At 32.1% G+C, this 21,836-nt stretch overlaps 1 protein-coding gene across 1 annotated transcript in view; it reads right to left on the bottom strand.

The window, feature by feature from the left end:
• LOC114342101 (fibrillin-1) overlaps positions 1-21,836 on the bottom strand; it is a 423,761-nt gene that overhangs the window by 12,535 nt on the left and 389,390 nt on the right. The window contains exons 15-16 of the mRNA XM_050661746.1: positions 13,877-13,994; positions 8,851-9,130 (exon numbers count right to left, since the gene is read on the bottom strand). Coding sequence (XP_050517703.1) covers positions 8,851-9,130; positions 13,877-13,994 — 398 coding nt within the window. The remainder of the gene's footprint in view (positions 1-8,850; positions 9,131-13,876; positions 13,995-21,836) is intronic.

Here is a 21,836-nt window from a genome sequence, read left to right as displayed (position 1 = left end):
GATATGATATGCAATTATTATATAAAGGTTTTAATTGATTGTATTTTGCTTGCAGTACTGCATTTTAATAACTAATTTTATTTGCTACTTACAATTGTTGATGTTTTCATAACATAACCTGAATCTTATTTTTTCTTCTTATTATTTTTTTGGACTATGGCCTTGACAATTATCCAGTAACCAGGACTAATATAATTGGCCAATATAATTAAAAGTGCGAATAATAGTACAGAGCGTAGAAATAGGGGTCGCTTTGCCGAACTTGCAAGGAAAATACAATTTTTTTCATTTGTCTCATGCGCAGCGTAAAAATTATAAATAATAAGGATTACATATAATAAATAGGAATAATAGGTGCGTTTTTTTTTCTTTAATGTATTATATATAATCATGTATGCAGATTACAAAATTTATTTGTTGTATGTAAAAGATTAAGTTAAATACGCATTAAAAAAGCAAAATAACAAAAAAATGGCAAAACCTTTTTATTTATCAAATTATCAATTTTTGATTCATATTGCTTAGCTTAAGTGGTTCACAGGGCCAAATCTAGGGTTCAACTTAAGGTCTTGATTTCAGTTTTTGAAAAAAGTTAGTTGAATAATAATTTAACTAGAAATGTAACACAAATCGGCGAAAAAATGGCGAAATATCTGGAAAACCGAAGATTCTAACCAGATTTTCGTCTTTTAAATCATCATAATTCCTGTTCTAAGGATCCAAAATGGTTCATTCTGGGTCCAAATTAAAGGTATTGATGTCAACTGATGGCTCGGATAATTTTCAAAAGAGTAGCGTCTCTCTAACTAAAAGTATAACTCAAAAACAGCGAAGAAACGGTGAAAGCGCCGGAGAATCGAAGGTTCTAATCAGATTTTCGCCTTTTTAAATCACCATAACTCTGGTTCTAAGGGTCCAAAATGGTTCATCCGGAATCCAAATTAAAGATGTTATTGTCAGCTATTTACTCAAATATTTTTCAAAAGAGTAGCGCATCTCTGACTAAAAATGTGACTCAATAAACGGCGAAAAAACGGTAAAAAACCGGTTTTTTTGATTTTTAACTCCCTTGTACCACTTTAAAAATTCTGAAAAAATTCTGGAACATAGCTTTGGTGATCATACACTATATATATTTTTTTCGAGCGATCCATATTTTTTGTTATTTTTTTATGGGCGTTTAAAATTTTCAAACGCTTAAATCTATTTGAATTTCCCGCCAACTTTTTTTTTTTGAAAAATGTTGTAGAGCACAAAAAAACCTTTAATTTAAAAAAAAAGAAATATTTTTTGGTCAAAAATTAAGCGAGTTATGCCCAAAAAATGATTTTTGACGTTTTATTGGATTTTGAGGTTATGTGTCGATATTTTGGGCTAAAATTTGGTGAATCTTCATCTTTTGTGATGCCGAACAATACCCCAAAATTTGGGGTCAAGTTTCCACTGGGGCAATTTTGACATTGTTACCCGGCTATGCCCTTTATTCAAGATCAACAAATAAATGAACGAATATTGAAGACCAATATGCAGTGGCGTAGCTGACAGGCCCGCAGGGCCCGCAAGGCGGGGGGGCCGACGTTAGGAGGGCCCCCATAAAGCCTTCAAGCTTAATACTTCTACTTTCTTAAATTTGGGACCAAAACATATTTTCCTAATAAGCATCAAAATAATAACTAGAAGTCACAACTCCACATCGCTGCCAGCACCCTGTCTTTATTACTGGGAATCCCCGATGGTACCGGAGAACAACCTTCCGATTGAATTCGGCAAAATTCAAACTCAGCATTAACTTATCCATTTCGGTTTCGCGTTTCGCCTCATGTTGAAATCCTGACGGAAGTTTAATAGGTATTTTGTTTGTGAATTTCACTGAGTAAACAAATCCAGAACCAAATAGGTACCGACCTATTCATAGTTATATTTATCATAAATTGTGAATTACAAATTATCTGGTGAGTTTCTTACCACATTTTTTCACGTATGTCTGTCTGTGGTTATTTTGTTTGTGACGCATACACGCATATTACAAGTCGGTATCAGTATCTTCATTTCTTGTGAAATGTTTGATTCTTTTCAAAACTTACCTAGTTTTTAAATATACATAGTCCTAAATTAATCTGCAGAGCACATTAATATCTATGAATAATCTCGCAAGGCAATATTAATAAAAATACACAGTGATCTTTCTTATCGCGCGTCTCAGAAATGTATAATATGGTAAAATTTTGAATGGGTAGGATAACCTTTTTTTGTTCAGACACACACAGAATGTATACATTCCATAATTACTTATTAAGTATATTTTTTTTATCATATGTCTTGCACGTTTCTTCCGTGTAACCGTAGGTTTGTTCCAACACGACCGAGAACCGTCACGAAACGGTAATGCTCCTGCGCAGTAAACAAAATCCGTTCCAACAAAAATATGATCGTCATCGGATCGTCCTTCCCACCGTTCCAACAAGAATTGTGATCTTTCGGTGACGGTTTCGTGATGATCATTTCAGTAATCGGGCAAATGCATAATGTGCTGGTTGGACTGACTTGCGCACTAGGACTTAATTCTTTAAAGTTTTTGAGCCTTTGATCGACTAAAAGCACACAAGCTGTCACCAATAAAAACGACAAATAGGTCTGGATCCCGCGTATGAAAAAAAAAGTTGATTAATAGCAAGCTGAAAATTTGTTAATAGCTTAAGGGTGTCTAGTCGGATAAACTTTGATATATGGGACCACTGGAACAGGGGCAGTTTTAATTGTGGAACAAGTTAAAAATTTGGAACGATCAGACCACGAAAACGGCACATTTATTTTGTCCGACAGAACAGACTTAAGCTCTCCGAACAGAGATTAAACTCTCATGCAAAAATCAGACTGCTATTTATCACCTGTCATAATTCCTGTCATTTGACATATTTTACATGTTCCACTCATTAAAACGTCCATTTGGTGATAAATAGCAGTCTGATTTTTGCATGAGAGTTTAATCTCTGTTCGGAGAGCTTAAGTCTGTTCTGTCGGACAAAATACATGTGCCGTTTTCGTGGTCTGACCGTTCCAAATTTTTAACCTGTTCCACAATTAAAACTGCCCCTGTTCCAGTGTTCCCATATATCAAAGTTGGTCCGACTAGACAGCCTTAAGCTATTAACAAATTTTCAGCTTGCTATTAATCAACTTTTTTTTCATACACGGGATCCAGACCTAAAATATATGATTACCGTCATGGGACGATAACTGGGCGATACAATTACGAACATGCGCACAACAAACGGTACAAGTAGTTTCGTGACGGTTTCTGGACCGTCCAAAAGTTCATGTTGGAACAAACCTCGTGTAAAACCGTGTAATTTTAAGGGTTAACTCCGAATTGCATGAACATTTGATTGAACTTGTGCCGTTGTTTGCTTTTACTTAGGGGGTGACAGTCACCCCTTCACGGAGGTGGAAATATCGAAAATATTTACTTTTTAACAAAAAACCACGTTTTCTGGCGGTTTTTCGCAAATAACTCAAAAACTAAGTATTTTATCGAAAAAAATATTCTTAGCGAAAATGTAGCATAGAAACAAACAAAAAAAGTTGTGTATTCGTGAGTCCATAGACCCAGCGCAAGGAAAGTTGGAGCTCATGAAAAATTTGTTTTTATTCGTCAAATTCAAAATCGAATATTTCAAGCCGAAATAACCAAAAAATGAAGCACTTTTAAGGAAAAGACAATTAAAACTTTTTTAAAATTTTTAAAAAAAGCTTTATTTTTATTTTTAAAAAAGTTTATAGCAGTAAAACTAAGCGAGTTACGCTCAAAATAAAGTTGGTCCTCTTATTTTGGTAAAAAATAATCGTGAAAATCTCCCCCTGTTTAGCACCACCAATAAAATTAATCGTTACCAGTTTACAAACAATTTACTTATGTATCTTTTATGTGATCTGTAAGTGTCACCGGTTTAAAGTGCTTATTTTTGAAAGGGTTACCTATAGCTTAAAAGGCTTGAACGGGTCACTAATCACGAATGTATGCAAACTTTGAACAGTCATATCTTAACCAGTTTTTGTCTTTTATCCAGAAAAACAAAATGAATCTATCATATTTATAAAAGGAAAACCTACATTTTTTTACTTTTTGATATTTTTCGTATCACTAACATTTTTAAATTATTTTCAAAAAATAGTACTTTTCCAATAGTTTTAGAAAATTTTCTTTTTACTATAAAACCAAGTTTCTTCAAAAATAAGCACTACGAACCGGTCAAACTTACAGATCATATAAACAGTACAAATACATATAAAGTCAAAAGTAAGGCGGCAACGATTAATTTTATTTAGAGTGCTAAATAGAGGGAGATTTTCAAGTTTTTTTTTTAACTAGAAAAAAGGTCAAAATTTATTTTGAGCGTAATTCGTTTAGTTTTGGTGCTAGAAACTATTATAAAAAATAAAAATAAAGCTATTTTTAAAAGGTACTTTAAAAAATTTTATTAAGTTTTTCCCGAAAATTACTTAATTTTTTGGAAATTATATGTTGAAATATTCGATTTGGAATTTGACGTATAAGAACGCATTTTTCATGAGCTACAACTTTGCTCTTACTGGGTTTAGAGACTTCATTATTACACGATTTCTTCGTTTTTTTATAAGCTATATTTTTGCTAGGAACATTTTTTTCGATAAAATATTTACTTTTTGAGTTATTTGCGAAAAACAGCTTGAAAACTTTGTTTTTTTTTTTGTCGAAAAATCAACATTTTTAATCGCAAATGACTCGTATTTTTGAGGATTGAATTACGTAAAAAACTCTATAGAACTAAATTTGCTTAGAATTAGCCAATTTATCCATTTCCGGACTTACTTTAAACTCGTGTTTTGTGGGGTGATATGCCCCCCCTTCTTGGGGGTGAATATCACCCCCAAGTAAAAGCAACCAACATGACAAATTCAACTTTGAATTAAGTAGAACCTAAATCCAAATTTTTATCCAATTTGGAGTTGACCCTGAAAATTACACTCCAAAACCGTCATTTACGGGGCTCTAGTAGTAATACGTTATACAGACGGAATGAAAATTAAAATGTACCTATAAAAACAAACCCAATGTTTTCCAAAATTCTCAAAACGCTCTTTTTCTAAGCTCAAAATTATTAAAACATATTTGGGAAACTCTATGTCACAAACTAGGCTATCGAATCTAGGTATTTTAAGTATATAGAACAAGATACCGCTCGAACTTAAGACATCGTTCATTAATTGACAATTTCGCACAGGCAAATTCACCACGACTTGCTAAATTTAATACCATGTTATAATGCAAAAATGTACCAGGAAAATAAATACATATACATATTAATAGATAGGTACTACTTTCTTTTTTGTTACCTATTTATTTTTTTACTTAGTCTCTTTCATTTACACATATTTTAGTAATTATACTGTTATTAGTTGTCGTGTTATGTTTATAGTACGGGGCCCACAAAAATTGTCGCAAGGGGCCCACAAAAATTGTCGCGGGGGCCCCCAATCTTCAGCTACGCCACTTATCAAAAGAAAATTTTTTTAATCCGCTAATATAAACGACGTATTAAATAATAAAAGCGAAAGAAGATATTTTATTGATCTATAATTTTAACACTCATACATATAGGAAATGAAAAGAAAGACATAACAAATACAATGTTATTACAAGAAAATAAATCTAAATATTAGACACGTAGGTAATATTACGACAACAATGAATTACGAAGCTGCAATTACATAAGGAGATGTACGCAAATCATATGAAATAGCCAAAAACAACAAAGCACCGGGACCAGCAAACATAAAAATGATATTTTTGAAATATGAAGGAGAAAGAAAGGTATCATTCTTTCGAGTGTTATATGTATAAATAAAATTGAAAGGGCAAAAGACAATCCAACGGAATGAAATCTATCATACACGCCCATATTTAAAAAATAACACAAAATACCTACTGATGACTATAGATATTAGTATAGGGATTAGTGTAATAAATTCAATTATAAAAATCTTTCCCGCAGTAAAAGATAAAATCGGATACATGGATATCACCAGACGAGTCATCGCGTAACAAAAGTTATAAATGTGCAAAAAGCGTATGCCAAAGTACCCAAGAAACAACTATAAGAAGCAATTAGACGAGTGAATGTAAAGGAAAAATCTTCTTCTTAACGTGCCCTTTCAAGTCCCCTTGACGTTGGCGATTAACATGGCGAAACTGTCTCTGTCTCGAGCTATTCTAAATAGGTGTTCTGCTTTCTTTATTCCTGTCCACTCCCGGATATTCTTCAACCAAGAGGCCTGCTTTCTAGCAATTCTTCTGCGTCCTTCGATTTTACCCATCATAATAAGTTGAAGAATATTATACCGGTCTCCCCTTACTACGTGTCCAAAATAGGCCATCTTTCTATATTTGATGTTATCAAGCAGCTCGCGGGTAGCATTTGCTCTCTTAAGGACTGCCACATTTGTCAGCATAGCCGTCCATGGTATTTTTAGAATACGTCTGTGCAGCCACATTTCAAAGGCCTCCAAACGGTTAATGGTGGATATTTTTAATGTCCATGCTTCGACACCATACAAGAGGACTGACCAAATGTAGCATTTAATCATGCGCCTTCGAAGTTGAAGCTGCAAGGTATCATTACAGAAGAATAACCTCATTTTTAAAAATGTCGTGCGGGCTATCTCGATTCTACATTTTATCTCTTTATCTGGATCTAGTTGTTCAGTAATATGACAACAAAGATATTTAAAACTGGGTACTCTTTGAATTATATGACCATCAACATATAACCGTGAATCTTGATAGGCCAAACGGCTAAATACCATGTATTTTGTTTTTGAACAGTTTATATTTAGGCCTAACTCTCTTCCCACTCTGTCAATGGCATTTAAAAGGTGTTGTAATCCATTCATATCATCACTTAAAATAACTGTATCGTCTGCATATCTGATTGTATTTATCAGAATTCCATTAACCTTCACACCCCATTCCAAATTATGCAGCGCTTCCTTAAATATTCTATCTGAATACAAATTGAACAACAGTGGGGACAGTATACAACCCTGTCTGACGCCTCTTTGTATTTTGCATATTTCTGTTGATTTTCCATTTATGCAAGCTGTCGCTGTTTGACGCCAGTATAATTTTTCTATGATTCGTACATCTTGACTATCAACTCCTTTATCCTTTAGTATTTTAATTAATTTGTGATGTACTCGATCAAAGGCCTTCTCATAGTCAATAAATACAGCAAAGACGTCTTTCCTTTGATCTCGACATTTCTGCAATAACACATTTAGTGCAAAGAGTGCGTCCCGGGTTCCCAGTCCATTTCTGAAGCCAAATTGTGTTTCATCCTGGTCTTCTTCACATTTATCTCTGATTCTACTGTGGATGATACGTAGAAAGATTTTCAAGGTGTGGCTCATAAGGCTTATCATTCTATAGTCGCTACAGTTTTTCGTACGTTGTTTTTTGGTAGGGTTATGAATTCGGACTTTAACCAATCTTCAGGGATATCACCAGTCGAATAAACATCATTGAAAAGGAAAAATAAATACATATAACACAAAGATTATATATTGCCACAAATCATAAAGATAGGTAATAAATTAGTAAAACCAATCATTGTAACAAAAGATCTCAAACACGAATGTAACCTATCTACCTACATTTTTAACAAATACAGAACAATCTTACAGAACAGGTACTACAGAAAATCTGGAATGATGGGCGTACCAAAATAATGGAAATACTTTTTGCAACCGATCACTTTTGCACAAGAAACAGAGAACGTGAAATAAATGATAGAATATTAAAAGAAGAAGAAGAAGGTAAGAACGGTTTAAAGAAGGTAAATAGTTGGAAATATCCGAGGAGTGAAAAGGGTTTTATATCATTGCTAAATCAAACGACAAATCATTAAAGGACTTGACTCACGTGACGAGTGCAGATGGAAGACTGTTAAAATAAACCAAAAATGGTATGAGTAGGTACTTTAGAAATTTGGTAAATGAAGAACACCAGAGAAGAAACAGAGGATGCTAGAGCCCAAATGAGAATGTAATACCGGAATAGTGAGAGACGAGGTTGACAAGGTTTTAAAATGATGAATATTGGTAAGATAGTAGGACCTGATGGAAGATCTGTGGAGATTGTGAACGTTCTAGGAGAGGAAGGGGTTGATATGATATGTCAAATGAAAATCTATCTCAGATGACGCAGTTTTATGAAAAAGAAGGTTTTAAGGAAGAACACACGATAGACACAATGAGTGGTAAAGAAGAGTAAGAGCCCCTGGCTAACAAAAAACAATACGAAATAAAATAAGTTGAATTCGATTTAATGAGAAGATGTATTCACATTACCACAAAGAACAGAATAAGAGACCGAAGAAAATATGCTCAATATGCTCAATAACAAACAAAAATTTAAAAATAGAACACTAAAATGGTACGGTCATGTTCCAAGAATTCTAGACGATAGATAGCCAAAAGGGGTTATGAAATGGGAACCTCCAGGAAAAAGACGAAGATGAAGATCAGCGATAAAAGGAAAATATATAGACAATGCAATTATGGAGAGATATCTCAGGGGTGATCGAGAGAAGGGGGAAATGCCGAGAAGAAGAAGAAAGAAGCAAAAATGGCTCGCTATATTACTTTCAACATCAAAATTGGAAGTCAAGCCTGAAGAACGTGCTACTTAATATTTTATGTGATAGCTATAAAAAGTAGCTATAGAAGAATGTGATATTTATAAAAAATAACTCAAAAGCGGCATAATCCTAAAATAATATAGCCAAATCTAATATATTGAAATATTCTGCTTACTCGAGTTTTATACACCGTAGCTACTCCAACATTGTCAAAGAAGTGTGGTTCTCTCCAATGGATTATTTGGGTTCCTTCTCCAGTCGCTAAGCGCCTTTCGATGTTCTCTGGACATCCTGTCATACGTGGTGCTTCTTTATCTAACACATTGATAACTAAACGACAAGAGGCGGTACTGTTGAAGTCTGTGGGCGATGACGCCATAAACCGAACTTCAGTTCTACCCGCTGGTAGGGTTGTTTCCAGCCTGATGCCCCATGTTGGTTGGGAAGTTACAAAACTATAAAGTAAAATATAGAAATGTAATAAACTGAATAACCTTCTATATATGTAAAAAAATAATGTTTGTGTACTTTGTACGCACGTAAGAAGTTATACTTCAACTATATGATTTCAACGAAATAAATATACTTTCAACAGGTTATTTGCATTATTTATTTAAAGATAAAATTAATTTTTACTTACTACTTTCCAAAAATTTTTATTAAAACAATACCAAAAATAAAAAAAAATAGAAAACACAAGGATTCGAACCGGGGACCTCTCGATCTCCGGTCACACGCTCTACCACTGAGCTATATTTCCTTTGCTTTGAGAGGTTACAAGATTTCTCATACATACTGACAAATTTAATAGACCAAGTGAAGTATACAAAAATACTTTAAATATAATCATTATTATTATAAAATATCTTATTCCCGAGGAAGAGAAATCCAAAGACACAAAAATTATAATAAATATATTTACTAAAAACACTAATAATATATTCTTTTCAGGCACACCTTATTTGCGCTACATAAAGATGTAGCGACTAATACCATACTGAAAGCAATTAAATTGTAACGCAGAAAGTCACGGCGAAATTAGATCAAGGATAGAGCAGACTAGAGCCGTTTTTGGAAGGATGTTCAAGGTGTTGTGTAACAAAGACCTAAAATTGGCAATGAGGATCCGCCTACTTCGCTGCTACGTGTTCTCGATCTTACTTGACGGTGTCGAGTTCTGAACTATGAATAAAATCGATCTAAATCGCCTTGAGGCTTTTGAAATGAGGTACTATAGAAGAATTTTAAAAGTTTCCTGAGTGGAGAAGTTTCGAAACCCCACAATACTAGAACATCTGACCAAGACTACTGAGATCACAAAAAGCATCAAGAAGTGAAAGCTGGAGTATTTCGGACATGGTGTAATGAGAGGTCCCAAATATAGGATGCTACAAAATATTATGCAAGGAAAAATAGTAGGCAAACGCAGTCCAGGGCGAAGAGGAACCTCATGGTTGAATAACTTGGGAGCTTGGTATGGTATTGATGCAAGCATACTATTTAGGGTGGCAGTGAATAAAATTAAGATAGCTAGGATGGTAACCAACCTTCTGAAAGGACATGGTACATGAAGAAGAATAAACGGAATAAAGTAAAATGTAGTCACAATATTAGTGTTGAATCGAAATAAATAATTTGCCTCAGATACTGGTGAGCGGCAGACGCCCCCAAAATTTTATCGTACTGACCACGGTGTGGTGAATGGTTAAGTTTGATCATACTTTATGTTATTGATGGTGCTGAAAACGAAAATGAGTTTATTTTTAATTATAAAAGTTTAAAATTCAAAATAAATCTCATTTTTATGTTTAGCACCATCACAAACATAAAGTCAGATCAAAATTAGCCATTCACAAGTCGTGGACAGTATCTCGAGAAATAAGCGGTTTTTTTTTTGAGGTTTGCTGCTCGTCTAATAAAGATGTGTGCCGCTCGTCTAACTTTAAATATATTACCAGAGAACGGCAGTTGCCGTCAGTGGCGCACACCCACACCCCCCTACATGCGACACTATACACGAAATTTTCGATATTCTAAATCTGACGGAATTGAAAATTTTAGCTACTCCCGTCTTAAAGTTCAGGAAAAGACTCACCCATTCATATATCAACCATCCATTTTGGTCAGAGCGTGTGGATTTTACGGCCTTTCCTATTTAGGGCCTGTTTTTCGTTCTGGTCCCCAAAACTCCCAAAAACTTCAAAAATTTAAGTCCGACCTTTGCGGTTTCGAATAGTACTGATCATTACCTTTCCAACGCATGTCTAATTTTGAAAATAGGTTACACTATTTAAAAGTTACGGAGCTCAGAAATTTGACTCAATTTCTATAATTTAAAAAAGGGAAAATGTTTGTGGATAAAATGTAGGGGAGAGTTAGACAAAACCGGGTACCACTCCAAAAACCGTCTGTATCTTTTGGTATGTGAGAGTAGCAAATGTTTGCTGCAGATTGAAATATTCTTAAATAACTTAAGTTTGATATGCCAATATCAATTTTTAAAAATATTCTTAGATTTTAATTTTTTTTATTTTTATGAAAATATTGCAAAATACCCGGTTTTGTCCAACCGGTATGATAAAACCGGGTAGTAACTTAATTAACGTGTAAAAAGACTAATGGGCAGAAAATAAAATATTTATTAAAAGTATGTGAACAAAAATCGAAAATCTATGAACAGAAGTCACAAATAAAAACTTCATCTACATCACCATAGGCACTACAGGCGTCATAAGCCCATTTGGTGCAAAACACTCATTTTATCCAGCCTTCCTTCGCATTATAATTTGAAAATAGTTAATTGTAATATAGACACGCATCGTCATTATTATCTTCTTCCTCCAAACTCTCCAAAATGTTGTTTTTGGTGCAGCCCTTTTTACCACGTTTTTTCTTTTTTTTTTGTCCAGTTCATTCAGTTTTAAATTTTTTTACGACCGGGGATTTTTTTTATTTTTCCTACTAGCTTTCTTACTAGCTTCTTCAACAGAAGAAGCCACATGTTGTAGTTAACTAAAAGCAAAAAAACACTGCAGAAACTGGAAGTAACAACAGGTCTGATAAAATCAGGTACCGGGTTTTGTCGAATTTCGGACTACCCGGTTTTGTCAAACTCGTAAACAAGACATTAAATGTTATTTAAATTTTTAAGTTATAAAATAATATTCAAAATTTTTGGCCAAATTAAAGGTAATATACTAGGTTACATGTATTAAATTTTGAAATGACCATTAGTTATTCATTAGAAGAGAAAACAGCTAGAAACTTACCTTAAAAATTGAGTTTCCTGCGTCAAAAAACAGGTGAGGTCTTACTGCTCCGACACAGATTACTCAAATGAGGTAGAAATGAATACACACGACTGTTGGTGGTAAAGGGACACTAATTTTAACATTTTTTAATAGATATCAGCAGACAGTTAGAAGAATTAAGGGGTACCCGGTTTTATCAACCTACCCGGTTTTGTCCAACTCTCCCCTATGTGGCTGGAAAAGTTAAATCAATCTGAATATTTTTCTTCTGTGTTTGAAGAAGGGGTCAGGGCCGATTCAGAAACGGTGTAGTTTGTGACTTTTGACCACCCATAAGCCAGCTATTATAGGACTTGGTAAGTACAAAGCGGCATATTTTTTGGGGGTATATATCTTCGGTTTAAGAAGAGACAGGAGAACCGCAAATACACCAAATCAATAGTGTTGAGTTAAGCTTTCAAATGCTGTTTAAGCCGTCAGTATCAGACATACACACGGCCCCGGTATCGCCGAAAAACTTAACGAAAATTTTGGTTTTTCGACAATTACTCAAAATTTGAACATACGAATTGCGCCAATAACTGAGCGTTTGTAGAGGGACTCTAGACGAACCTGACGGTGTATACCTCATATCCGGGAAAATTCGAATTTTTAAGTTATAGGCTTCATAAGTATGATCAAATCTATTTCCTATGGGAAAAACGGTTATTCAAGCTCAATAATTCCTGTAATAGCTTCAGTTATCATACTTGACCTTAGATGCATCAGATACTACTAGACAATACGTTTTAAACTCATGGTTAGTGATCAAAATCTGTTAAGCCATTTAGAAGTTGTTAAGCTACAAAAGTATAATAAACTTAACGATTATTCCCGAAATGGTTTATGTAGTTGTAGTGGTTACGACGCTAAATTTGATCTCGCAACCGATCTTTTTTCTATTTCGAATAGAAAAAATCTAGTGTACATTCGATGGACACTAGATCATTTGGGAGATAATGCGACAAAGGCGACCATTTATAAAGCTTAACGTGTAATCGAGAAAAATTGCATTCAACTTCATACATTTAATTTATAAAACAAAACTTTGAAAAACTCCTGATACAAGAATAAAAAACCGCTAAACGCCGTAAAAATGAGTGGCGCATACAATATTCCAGCTACAAAAGATCTGATATGAATATTACATGACGCGAAAATTTATTTTCATTTTGATGCAAAATAAAATTTCAGTTTTTTTTAATAGATTTTTCTATAATATTTGCTAAATTTGAAGTAAACGCGCCACAAAAGGGTTTCAAAATTCAAACTGTATCAAAATTACTCTTTTGTGGCGCGTTTTACTTCAAATTGAGCAAATATTATGGAAAAATCTTTTAAAATAAAACTAGAATTTTGTTTTGCATCAAAATGAAAATACATTTTCGCGCCATGCAATATTCATACCAGCTATTTTGTAGCTGTAATATTGTATCCGCCACTCATTTTTACGGCGTTTAGCGATTTTTTATTCTTATATTATTATACAGTGCACAGAGAAAAATGGAGTGATCCATGTTAGCAAAAACTGCGACACAAAATAAAAACGAGGGGATTAATAGAAAAACCAAGGTGACTGACGTCATGGAAAGGATATCCAGACTAAAATGGAGATGGGCAGGGCACACAGCCAGAATGACAGATGGGCGATGGACAAAGATATTACTGGAATGAAGACCAAGAGAAAACAAAAGAAGCGTCGGTCGACCATCTACACGATAGACTGACGATTTGAGAAAACTGAGTAAAAACTGGATGAGAGCGGCGCAGAATAGACAGGGTTGGAAACAAAAGGAATAAGCCTATGTTTAGCAGTGAACTTTTAAGGCTGAATTATGATGAACCTTTTGGTAGATAAACAAGTGATTATTCTAAAAGTAAAATATGTTCTTAGAATGTAATATTATTTACCTCCAATCTACATTTGCTTCTGGTCTGGGAATTCTAACAAACATCTGGCGTTGACCTTCCGGTAAAATAAAGTCGATCTGTCCCTTGTGGGGACAATTTATGTAAGTATTCGAAGGTGCTAAAAAACAAGTAAAGGTATTTGATAAATAACAGTAAATTATCCATTTTTACAGTACACAATAAAATCTGCCGTCTAAATATTAAAAAAAAAATTGAAAAAATCCTTTGTAAAAGGTATAAAAGTTTTATTAAAAATCCCTTTAAGGGCTACATCACAACAAAACGTTTTCGATTTTGTAAAAATCATTATCAGTGTTACACCTAAAAGTAAGTATAACCGTTTTAATGAATTAGTCGAGGAAATGAAGCTGGAAAAATGGCAAAACCTCGCAATTTTTTCGTCCAGCATCGATTTGTACAAAAATTTAGGATTAGGCTCATTTCACCCTCTAGTTCATTTTCTATATTGAGCCGTTGTACGCTTTTGGTTTTTTAAGGGTGAAAACCACCCCTAATTGTAAAAAATTATAAAATAACATTTTAAACTTTAATATTGTCAACATTTGCTTCTTATTAGTTACATAATGATTGTTTTGTGCTTTAAGATAAATATAATATCACAATATTTCAACCCTTAAAACCACCCTTGTTGGAGCTATATATGAAAAGTTTACTTATACTAAAAGAATAATTTCGGCTTGCATCAATTTACATAAAAATTTGGGGTTAGGATCATCTTATCCTGTACTTCATATTCTATATCATGCTCAAGGGCGTTGATTATTTTTAGGGGTGTAAACTACCCTTATTGTCAAGAATTATATAAAAACATTGTAAACTTTAATATAGGTAAAATTTGGTTTTGACTGGTTAAATAATGATTGTTTTATGCTTTAGGATATAATATCATAATATTTCAACCCTTAAAAACCACTCTTAATAACATTGAAATTTTTATAAGTAGACAATTTAAGAGATCTATATACAGAAAAAAAAGTAGAATTAAAGTATTACAAAAACATTTATTTACACAAAAATACGAATTTACAATTATACAGGGTGCGCCAAACCTCTGGTCTTCTTTGATTACGGCTAAACTATGAGATATACAAAAAAATGTTTATAACAAAACTAATGTGTATCAAAGAGGTCTATAATTTAAAATTATTTTCAATTATACAGGGTGAGTCAGAACGACGGTATGAACCAAAGTTTTATTTTTTTAAATGGAACACCCTGTATATTAAATCATTTTTGAATATATTATTTAAAAATATGAAAAATTTGTATAAGGTCTTATAGGTCTAAAGTTAATAATTTTCGAAATATTTACATTTTTATTGAGAAAAATGGTAATATTTATAGGGTTGTGGATTATGTTTCCAAGGAAATAAAAATTTGGGTGATAGGTCACAGTTTTGAAAATATAGTGTTATTTTTAAATAATTTAATATTTTTTACTTCTAGCCATAAAATATACAGTGTGATCACTATTTGCAAATACAAAATTTTCTCATATTTTTTAAATAGGACACCCTGTATATTACTTTTGCGTTTTGTAGTAAATATTACAACCTTTCTTTTGGTATAAGGTTGTATGTACCTAGCATGTTTCGTTTTGTAGATATTTAAAAAAAAATCTATAGATTTTACGTGTTTGCGGATTTTTTATTTAAAAATTTTTTTGCAAAAAAAATAATTATAATCTGGTTTTAGAAACATACACTAAAATATAAAATATGAAGATAAAAACGTAATTAAAGATTAAAATAAATCGTATGCTAGTACAATTCAATTGAATTTAATAACTTTAAATTATTTTACAAAAAATATTTTACCATATTAATGAATGCATAAATTAGTTAGTAAATTAAATAAACAACTAAATTTTAAATCAACCGTAGTAATTTTTCTACTACAGCAACTTTCCTGTACCAAATTAATTGTTAGTTAAATTGTATTTAGTTAAACTTTTAATTTACTTACATACATCTTGAGAATATAAAAATTATTATAAAGTATGCTTTGAAACAAATGAATGTTAAATGTATCATCCAAATTATTTATTAATATAAATAGTATTTACTGGTGTCACAAAAACTGGGAATACTTTTGTAGTTGAAATTTTTGTAACAATTTTTTTTATTTTAAATTTTAATTTTTTAACCGAAACATTTTTGGATATGACATTTGTTTTGGGCGAAACCATTAGAAATTATTACCAGATTTTGTGACACGAGTAGGTACATAGATACTATTTACTTCTTAATATACTTCCATAACGTTCATTTGTTTCAAAGCATACTTTATACGTTCTCAAGATGTAGGTAAATTAAAAAGTTATTAACTGATCTTACTCGTAAATACAATATAACTAACAATTAATTTGGTATAGGAAAGTTGCTGCGGTAGAAGAATTACTACGATTGATTTTAAATTTGGTTGTTTATTTAATTTAGTAACTAATTTATGTATTCATTAATATGGTAAAATATTTTTTGTAAAATAATATAAAGTTATTAAATTCAATTGAATTGTACTAGCATACGATTTATTTTAATCTTTAATTACGTTTTTATTTTCATATTTTATATTTTAGTGTATGTTTCTAAAATCAGATTATAATTATTTTTTTTGCAAAAAAATTTTTAAATAAAAAATCCGCAAAAACGTAAAATCTATAGTTTTTTTAAAATATCTACAAAACGAAACATGCTAGGTACATACAACCTTATACCAAAAGAAAGGTTGTAATATTTACTACCAAACGCAAAACTAATATACAGGGTGTCCCATTTAAAAAAAATGAGAAAATTTTGTATTTGCAAATAGTGATCACACTGTATATTTTATGGCTAAAAGTAAAAAATTTTAAATTCTTTAAAAATAACACTATATTTTAAAAACTTTGACCTATCATCTAAATTTTTATTTCCTTGGAAACATAATCCACAACCCTATAAATATTACCATTTTTCTCAATAAAAATGTAAATATTTCGAAAATTATTAACTTTAGGCCTATAAGACCTTATACAAATTTTTCATATTTTTAAATAATATATTCAAAAATGATTTAATATACAGGGTGTTCCATTTAAAAAAATACAACTTTGGTTCATACCGTCATTCTGACTCACCCTGTATAATTGAAAATAATTTTAAATTATAGACCTCTTTGATACACATTAGTTTTGTTATAAACATTTTTTTGTATATCTCATAGTTTAGCCGTAATCAAAGAAGACCAGAGGTTTGGCGCACCCTGTATAAAAATACACATACAAATAGTTTTTTAGTCATCCAGTACACGAACTGGCTCTGTGGTATTATATAGGTACATTGAAAATGCTCTATAAGGACTATTCGAATCTTTCGAAAAAAAAAAGTTTTATAAACATAGCTCCTTCATTTTTGTCGATAAAAAGTTTTTTCAATAATAGTTTTGTAGGATTTTTGAAGAGTAATAAGACTGTGTAAATTAAATTCCATAAGATCCCTTAATTTTTAATTGAGGTGGGTTTAAAGGGCTCCAATAAGGGGATGTTTGCTCGTAAATAGATGATTTAAACAGCTATATCTCGCTAACTGTTCATTGTAATGAAAATCTATGCATAAGGAAATTTTAGCTATTAAAAAAACTACAATTTAGTAGTCTATTATTTTTTTCGTATCTCCAGTATTTTCGGAGATATTTTGAAGAAAATGATAAAAAATGCAAAATTGCAAAAAATCAATTTTTTTTAAACTCAAATTTTTCTAAAATTAGGCCTTTTAAATAGGTCAAACTTCTAGGGTGTATTGACAATATAAATATAAAAGGAATTACAGAAAGGCGAAGACCAATTTTTAGTTACAAGGGTAGTTAGGGGGTGGTTTTCACTGTTTTTTTCGTAGAGAAAAACAGGTACCGACTTTTTTTGATCATAAGTTGCGCTCAATTTTTATGCTAGAAAGTTTTTATTATTTTTTTTTAAGATCTTATTGTATCCTATTGTATCCTGTATTGTATTTGCAAAAGTTTTCTTGTTATTTGGCTTTGATTATTTCAAATTTTGCATTTGACGAAAAAAACTAACCTTTAACATGTCGTATCTCGGTTTGTATTGGTCGTAAAAATATTACAGAAAAACAGTTTCGTTTGTGCTACTAAAAGATACAATTTTGATATCTACAGTTTTTTTGATTAAATGCATATTTTTCGAGTTATTCTCAAAAAACCCTCTAAAAAAGTCGATTTTTCCGTTGAAAAACTGTTACTTTCAACCACGAATAACTCGAAAAATATTAGTTTTGCGAAGAAAATGTAAAAAACATTTTTTCTTAAAATAACTTTTTACATCGATTTACATGGTTAAAATATAATAAAAAATTCCCACCCTCGAGATGGGGTGGCAACTACCCCCAAGGTTTTAGCGTACAGCAGCATGATATAGAAAATGATCCTTGGACTATTTCCTACTTTCTGTGAAAATTTCAAGTAAATCCATGCTGGACGAAAAAATTGCGAGCCAAAATGCTTCATTTCCTCGACTAAATGTAGGGGAGGCCGGGGCTGGTTGACGCATTTTTTACATTTTTGTACCTAGATGCTAAATTAAAAGATTTATTACAACTTTTTGCTCAATGTACGAAAATCTAATCTTTTGGGCATCTTACAGACTGTACTTTATGTTCAATTTGAGAAGGAAACATGTATGTCACTGTGCGCCAACCAGCCCCGTCACGGGGTTGGTTAACGCACTACCTGGGGTTGGTTGACGCAGACAAAAAAAAATAATTTAAAACACATTTTTAATTAAAATTTAAAAACATTTTATCAAAAAACCTAAAAAAAATACATACAATCATAAAGGCGTAAATCTAAATAACTAAATACATTAATATGAACTGTAGATAACATACGTACAAAAACATTAAAATACCTAAGTGTAAGAAAAACATTAATTGCTTTCGCAATTAACACAAACAAAAAAAATACCAGGATTGTCAGCACAAGCCTCATGCGCCCACATTTTGCAATTTGAGCATTGTATCCAGTTTTCCCCCGAAGCACTATTTTTGTATTTGTCCATACAATAGAGGCAAAAGGAGTCCTCTTCGTCTGAATCGATACAATCTTCATCAATTTCCTTCATTTGTTTGTTTTTGGCCTTTGTTTCTTTTTTTGAACCAATCCTTCTTTTGGCAGTTTTTGTATTATTTTGTTCCTCCTCAAGAGCATTTTTTACAGGCGTATCTGTCAAGATTGCTGTATGACGCTTTCTTTTATTATTTTTAGGTTGTTCCTTTCTAGCTGCAGCTTTTGGTAAAGGCTTTAATTTTAACGGAGTGATAGGAGGTGAGTTCTTATTCTCCTCTTGAATGGAACTTTTAGAACAGTTCATTTGACAATCAAGTTTGTTTTCAAAAAGAGAAACGTCATCAGGTTCCTTTTATCTCTCTGACTGCCCTTAGCATAACATCTGGTGGGGTTTTTCCCTTCTCGGACATTATTTTATAGATACGCATTTTGCTGAAATAAAATAAATTAAAGAAAATGTGAATTTTTGGGTCGGGGTTGGTTGACGCATACACCAACCAGCCCCTTAGAGGGTGCGTCAACCAACCCCACGTGATGCCATTTTGTATTTACTAAAACTATACCTAAAATGTGGCATTTGTATTAAATCTAACGAGAACATATTATAAAAGAAGATTTTGCCATCATTATACAAGAGAAAATATTACATTATCTCTTAAAATAAAATCTTTACAACAAAAAGTGTGAGATATTAAAAATTTACTTACCACGCCAAAAAACGAAAAATGTGCCGTGTACACTCTATCACTACTGATCTCAAACTAAAAGTAACGTTTGTGAGTGGTGGTCATCGAAATGCTTCGGACACCGCTGATTGCGATGTTCTCAAGTCTTTTAGTTGTAAGTAAATCTTAGTGCGTCAACCAACCCGGGGCGCCAACCAGCCCCGGTCTCCCCTAAAGTTGATATTTAAATTTTGTCTAAGGTTAAAGCAAGTTGGTTATACTTACAGATTGGATGCCAGCTGAGCCACCAAAGAAATATGTGGGCAACAACCCTTTAAATATAATATGGATGCATTAAAGGTGCATACTTAAACATGGTAAAAAGGATAATGCCCTTATGTAAGTATTGAATTTACCAACACGTGGGATGCAAATTGAGTTGTTTACATTCCAATGATTAATGGCAACTAAATGCAAATTGAGTGATGTTTCTGAAAGATGTCAAAACAAACCGTCAATGTGACGTAGAAGTAACCCTGTATTACTACAGCCAACTAATTGTAATAAAAGTTTTTTAAAAAATTTTTAACAGTTATAACAAACATCAACAAAGTTGTGGCTATAATTACATTTACCTTAATTATGTAAGATGTAGAGTATAAAATGATTTTATAATGACAGTTAAGGCAAACAGATTAGCCAGAATTTGTGTCTGCTTGTTGTATGGTATAATTATCAATATTTATATATTTCCACTCATTACGAGATTTGTCATAAGTAGGTATAGTTTTCTCAAAGTTCATTTTTAATCCTGCTCTCTCAGACAGAGTGTTAAGTGAATGTATCATGATACATATGGTATGATGCATTCGCTTAAGTGTAAATAGTAAAGTAAAAAATATATCGCACCCTCAGTGCAAGACTGCAGTAAGTCAAAATAAGTAAGTTTCGAGATAAAGACGATTTTGTTTATTGTCGTGTTAATATCGGTGAAATAAGATACAAGGTTTAAGAAAAATTAACATTTAATTATGATTTTGCATGCTTTTCAGCGTATATTACATTAACCAAAAATAGAAATTTAAATAAAATAATATTAATGCAAAAAAAAAATTAGGAATTTCAAAGTTACAACACTTTTGCATGGAAAAAATTGTTAATCACTACACATTTAGTATTAGAATTTCAAAGTTACAACAGTTTTGCACGGAGAAAATTTTAAAAAGTGTAGACACATTTACTTTTACAGTAAAACCTGTGTTACCGGCCACCTGCCAACATCGGCCACCTGTACTAACGGCCAGTTTAAAAATTCCCCAAACCAATTATGTATATATAAGCTATTAAATCTGGCAATACCGGGCACCTTTCTATATCGGCCAATAGTTCCTTCATTTTTAGTGGCCGTTGCTGACAGGTTTTACCGTAGTTGTTGTCCTCTTCTCGTACGTCATCTTGTGCCAAAATATTTTAATAAAAACTATGGTGGGCTTCTGGTATCATAACCGAATGGCATAAGTATACCAAATCTTTCTTTTTGGCCATTTGAATTTTTGGCTATTCTTTGGCAAGTTTTCTGAGAATAGATATTTTTGACCTCTCAGTATTGCCAATACACAAGTTTTAAGATAACTGTTTTTCCTTTCATGAGAAAAGATACTTTCTGGTCGTAAATAATTAGTCTAATTTATGTAGTTTTAATCCAATCTAACAAATAAATGGTCAAACGACATCGCACACATCTTATGGAAAATAAATATAATATCACACAAAGGACATAAAATTTACATGAATAGATTGGTCTCGAAAATCTTTGTTTATTGTCTCAGCCGTTAATGGATTACGTAGACGCGCTGTATATTAAAATTAAACACCACAGATATAGATATTAAAATAACAAATATCTTACTTTTTTCATTGCTTGCTATCGAATCCGTTGCAATGTTCCGTGCAAAACTGTTGTAATTCTGTTACATTAGAGTTATAACAGTTTTGCACGGAACTTATGTTCAAAAACGCAAAATAGTTAAACTGTTGTTGTTGTAATATTTAGCCCATTAAGCATTTGATAGTTACTAAAGTTTTACTGGTAGATATGCATGTTTACAATCGAATTCCATGATTACTTCATTTTCATAAAATTTTGAGTTACTGCAGTCTTGCACTGAGGGTGCGATATGCAAATAAATTAAAATAAAAATTAAACAAACTAA

This window comes from Diabrotica virgifera, chromosome 9, assembly GCF_917563875.1.
Source record: "Diabrotica virgifera virgifera chromosome 9, PGI_DIABVI_V3a".
In the NCBI taxonomy this organism is placed as follows: Eukaryota; Metazoa; Arthropoda; class Insecta; order Coleoptera; family Chrysomelidae; genus Diabrotica; species Diabrotica virgifera.
This window is presented reverse-complemented; position numbering and strand designations above follow the sequence as displayed.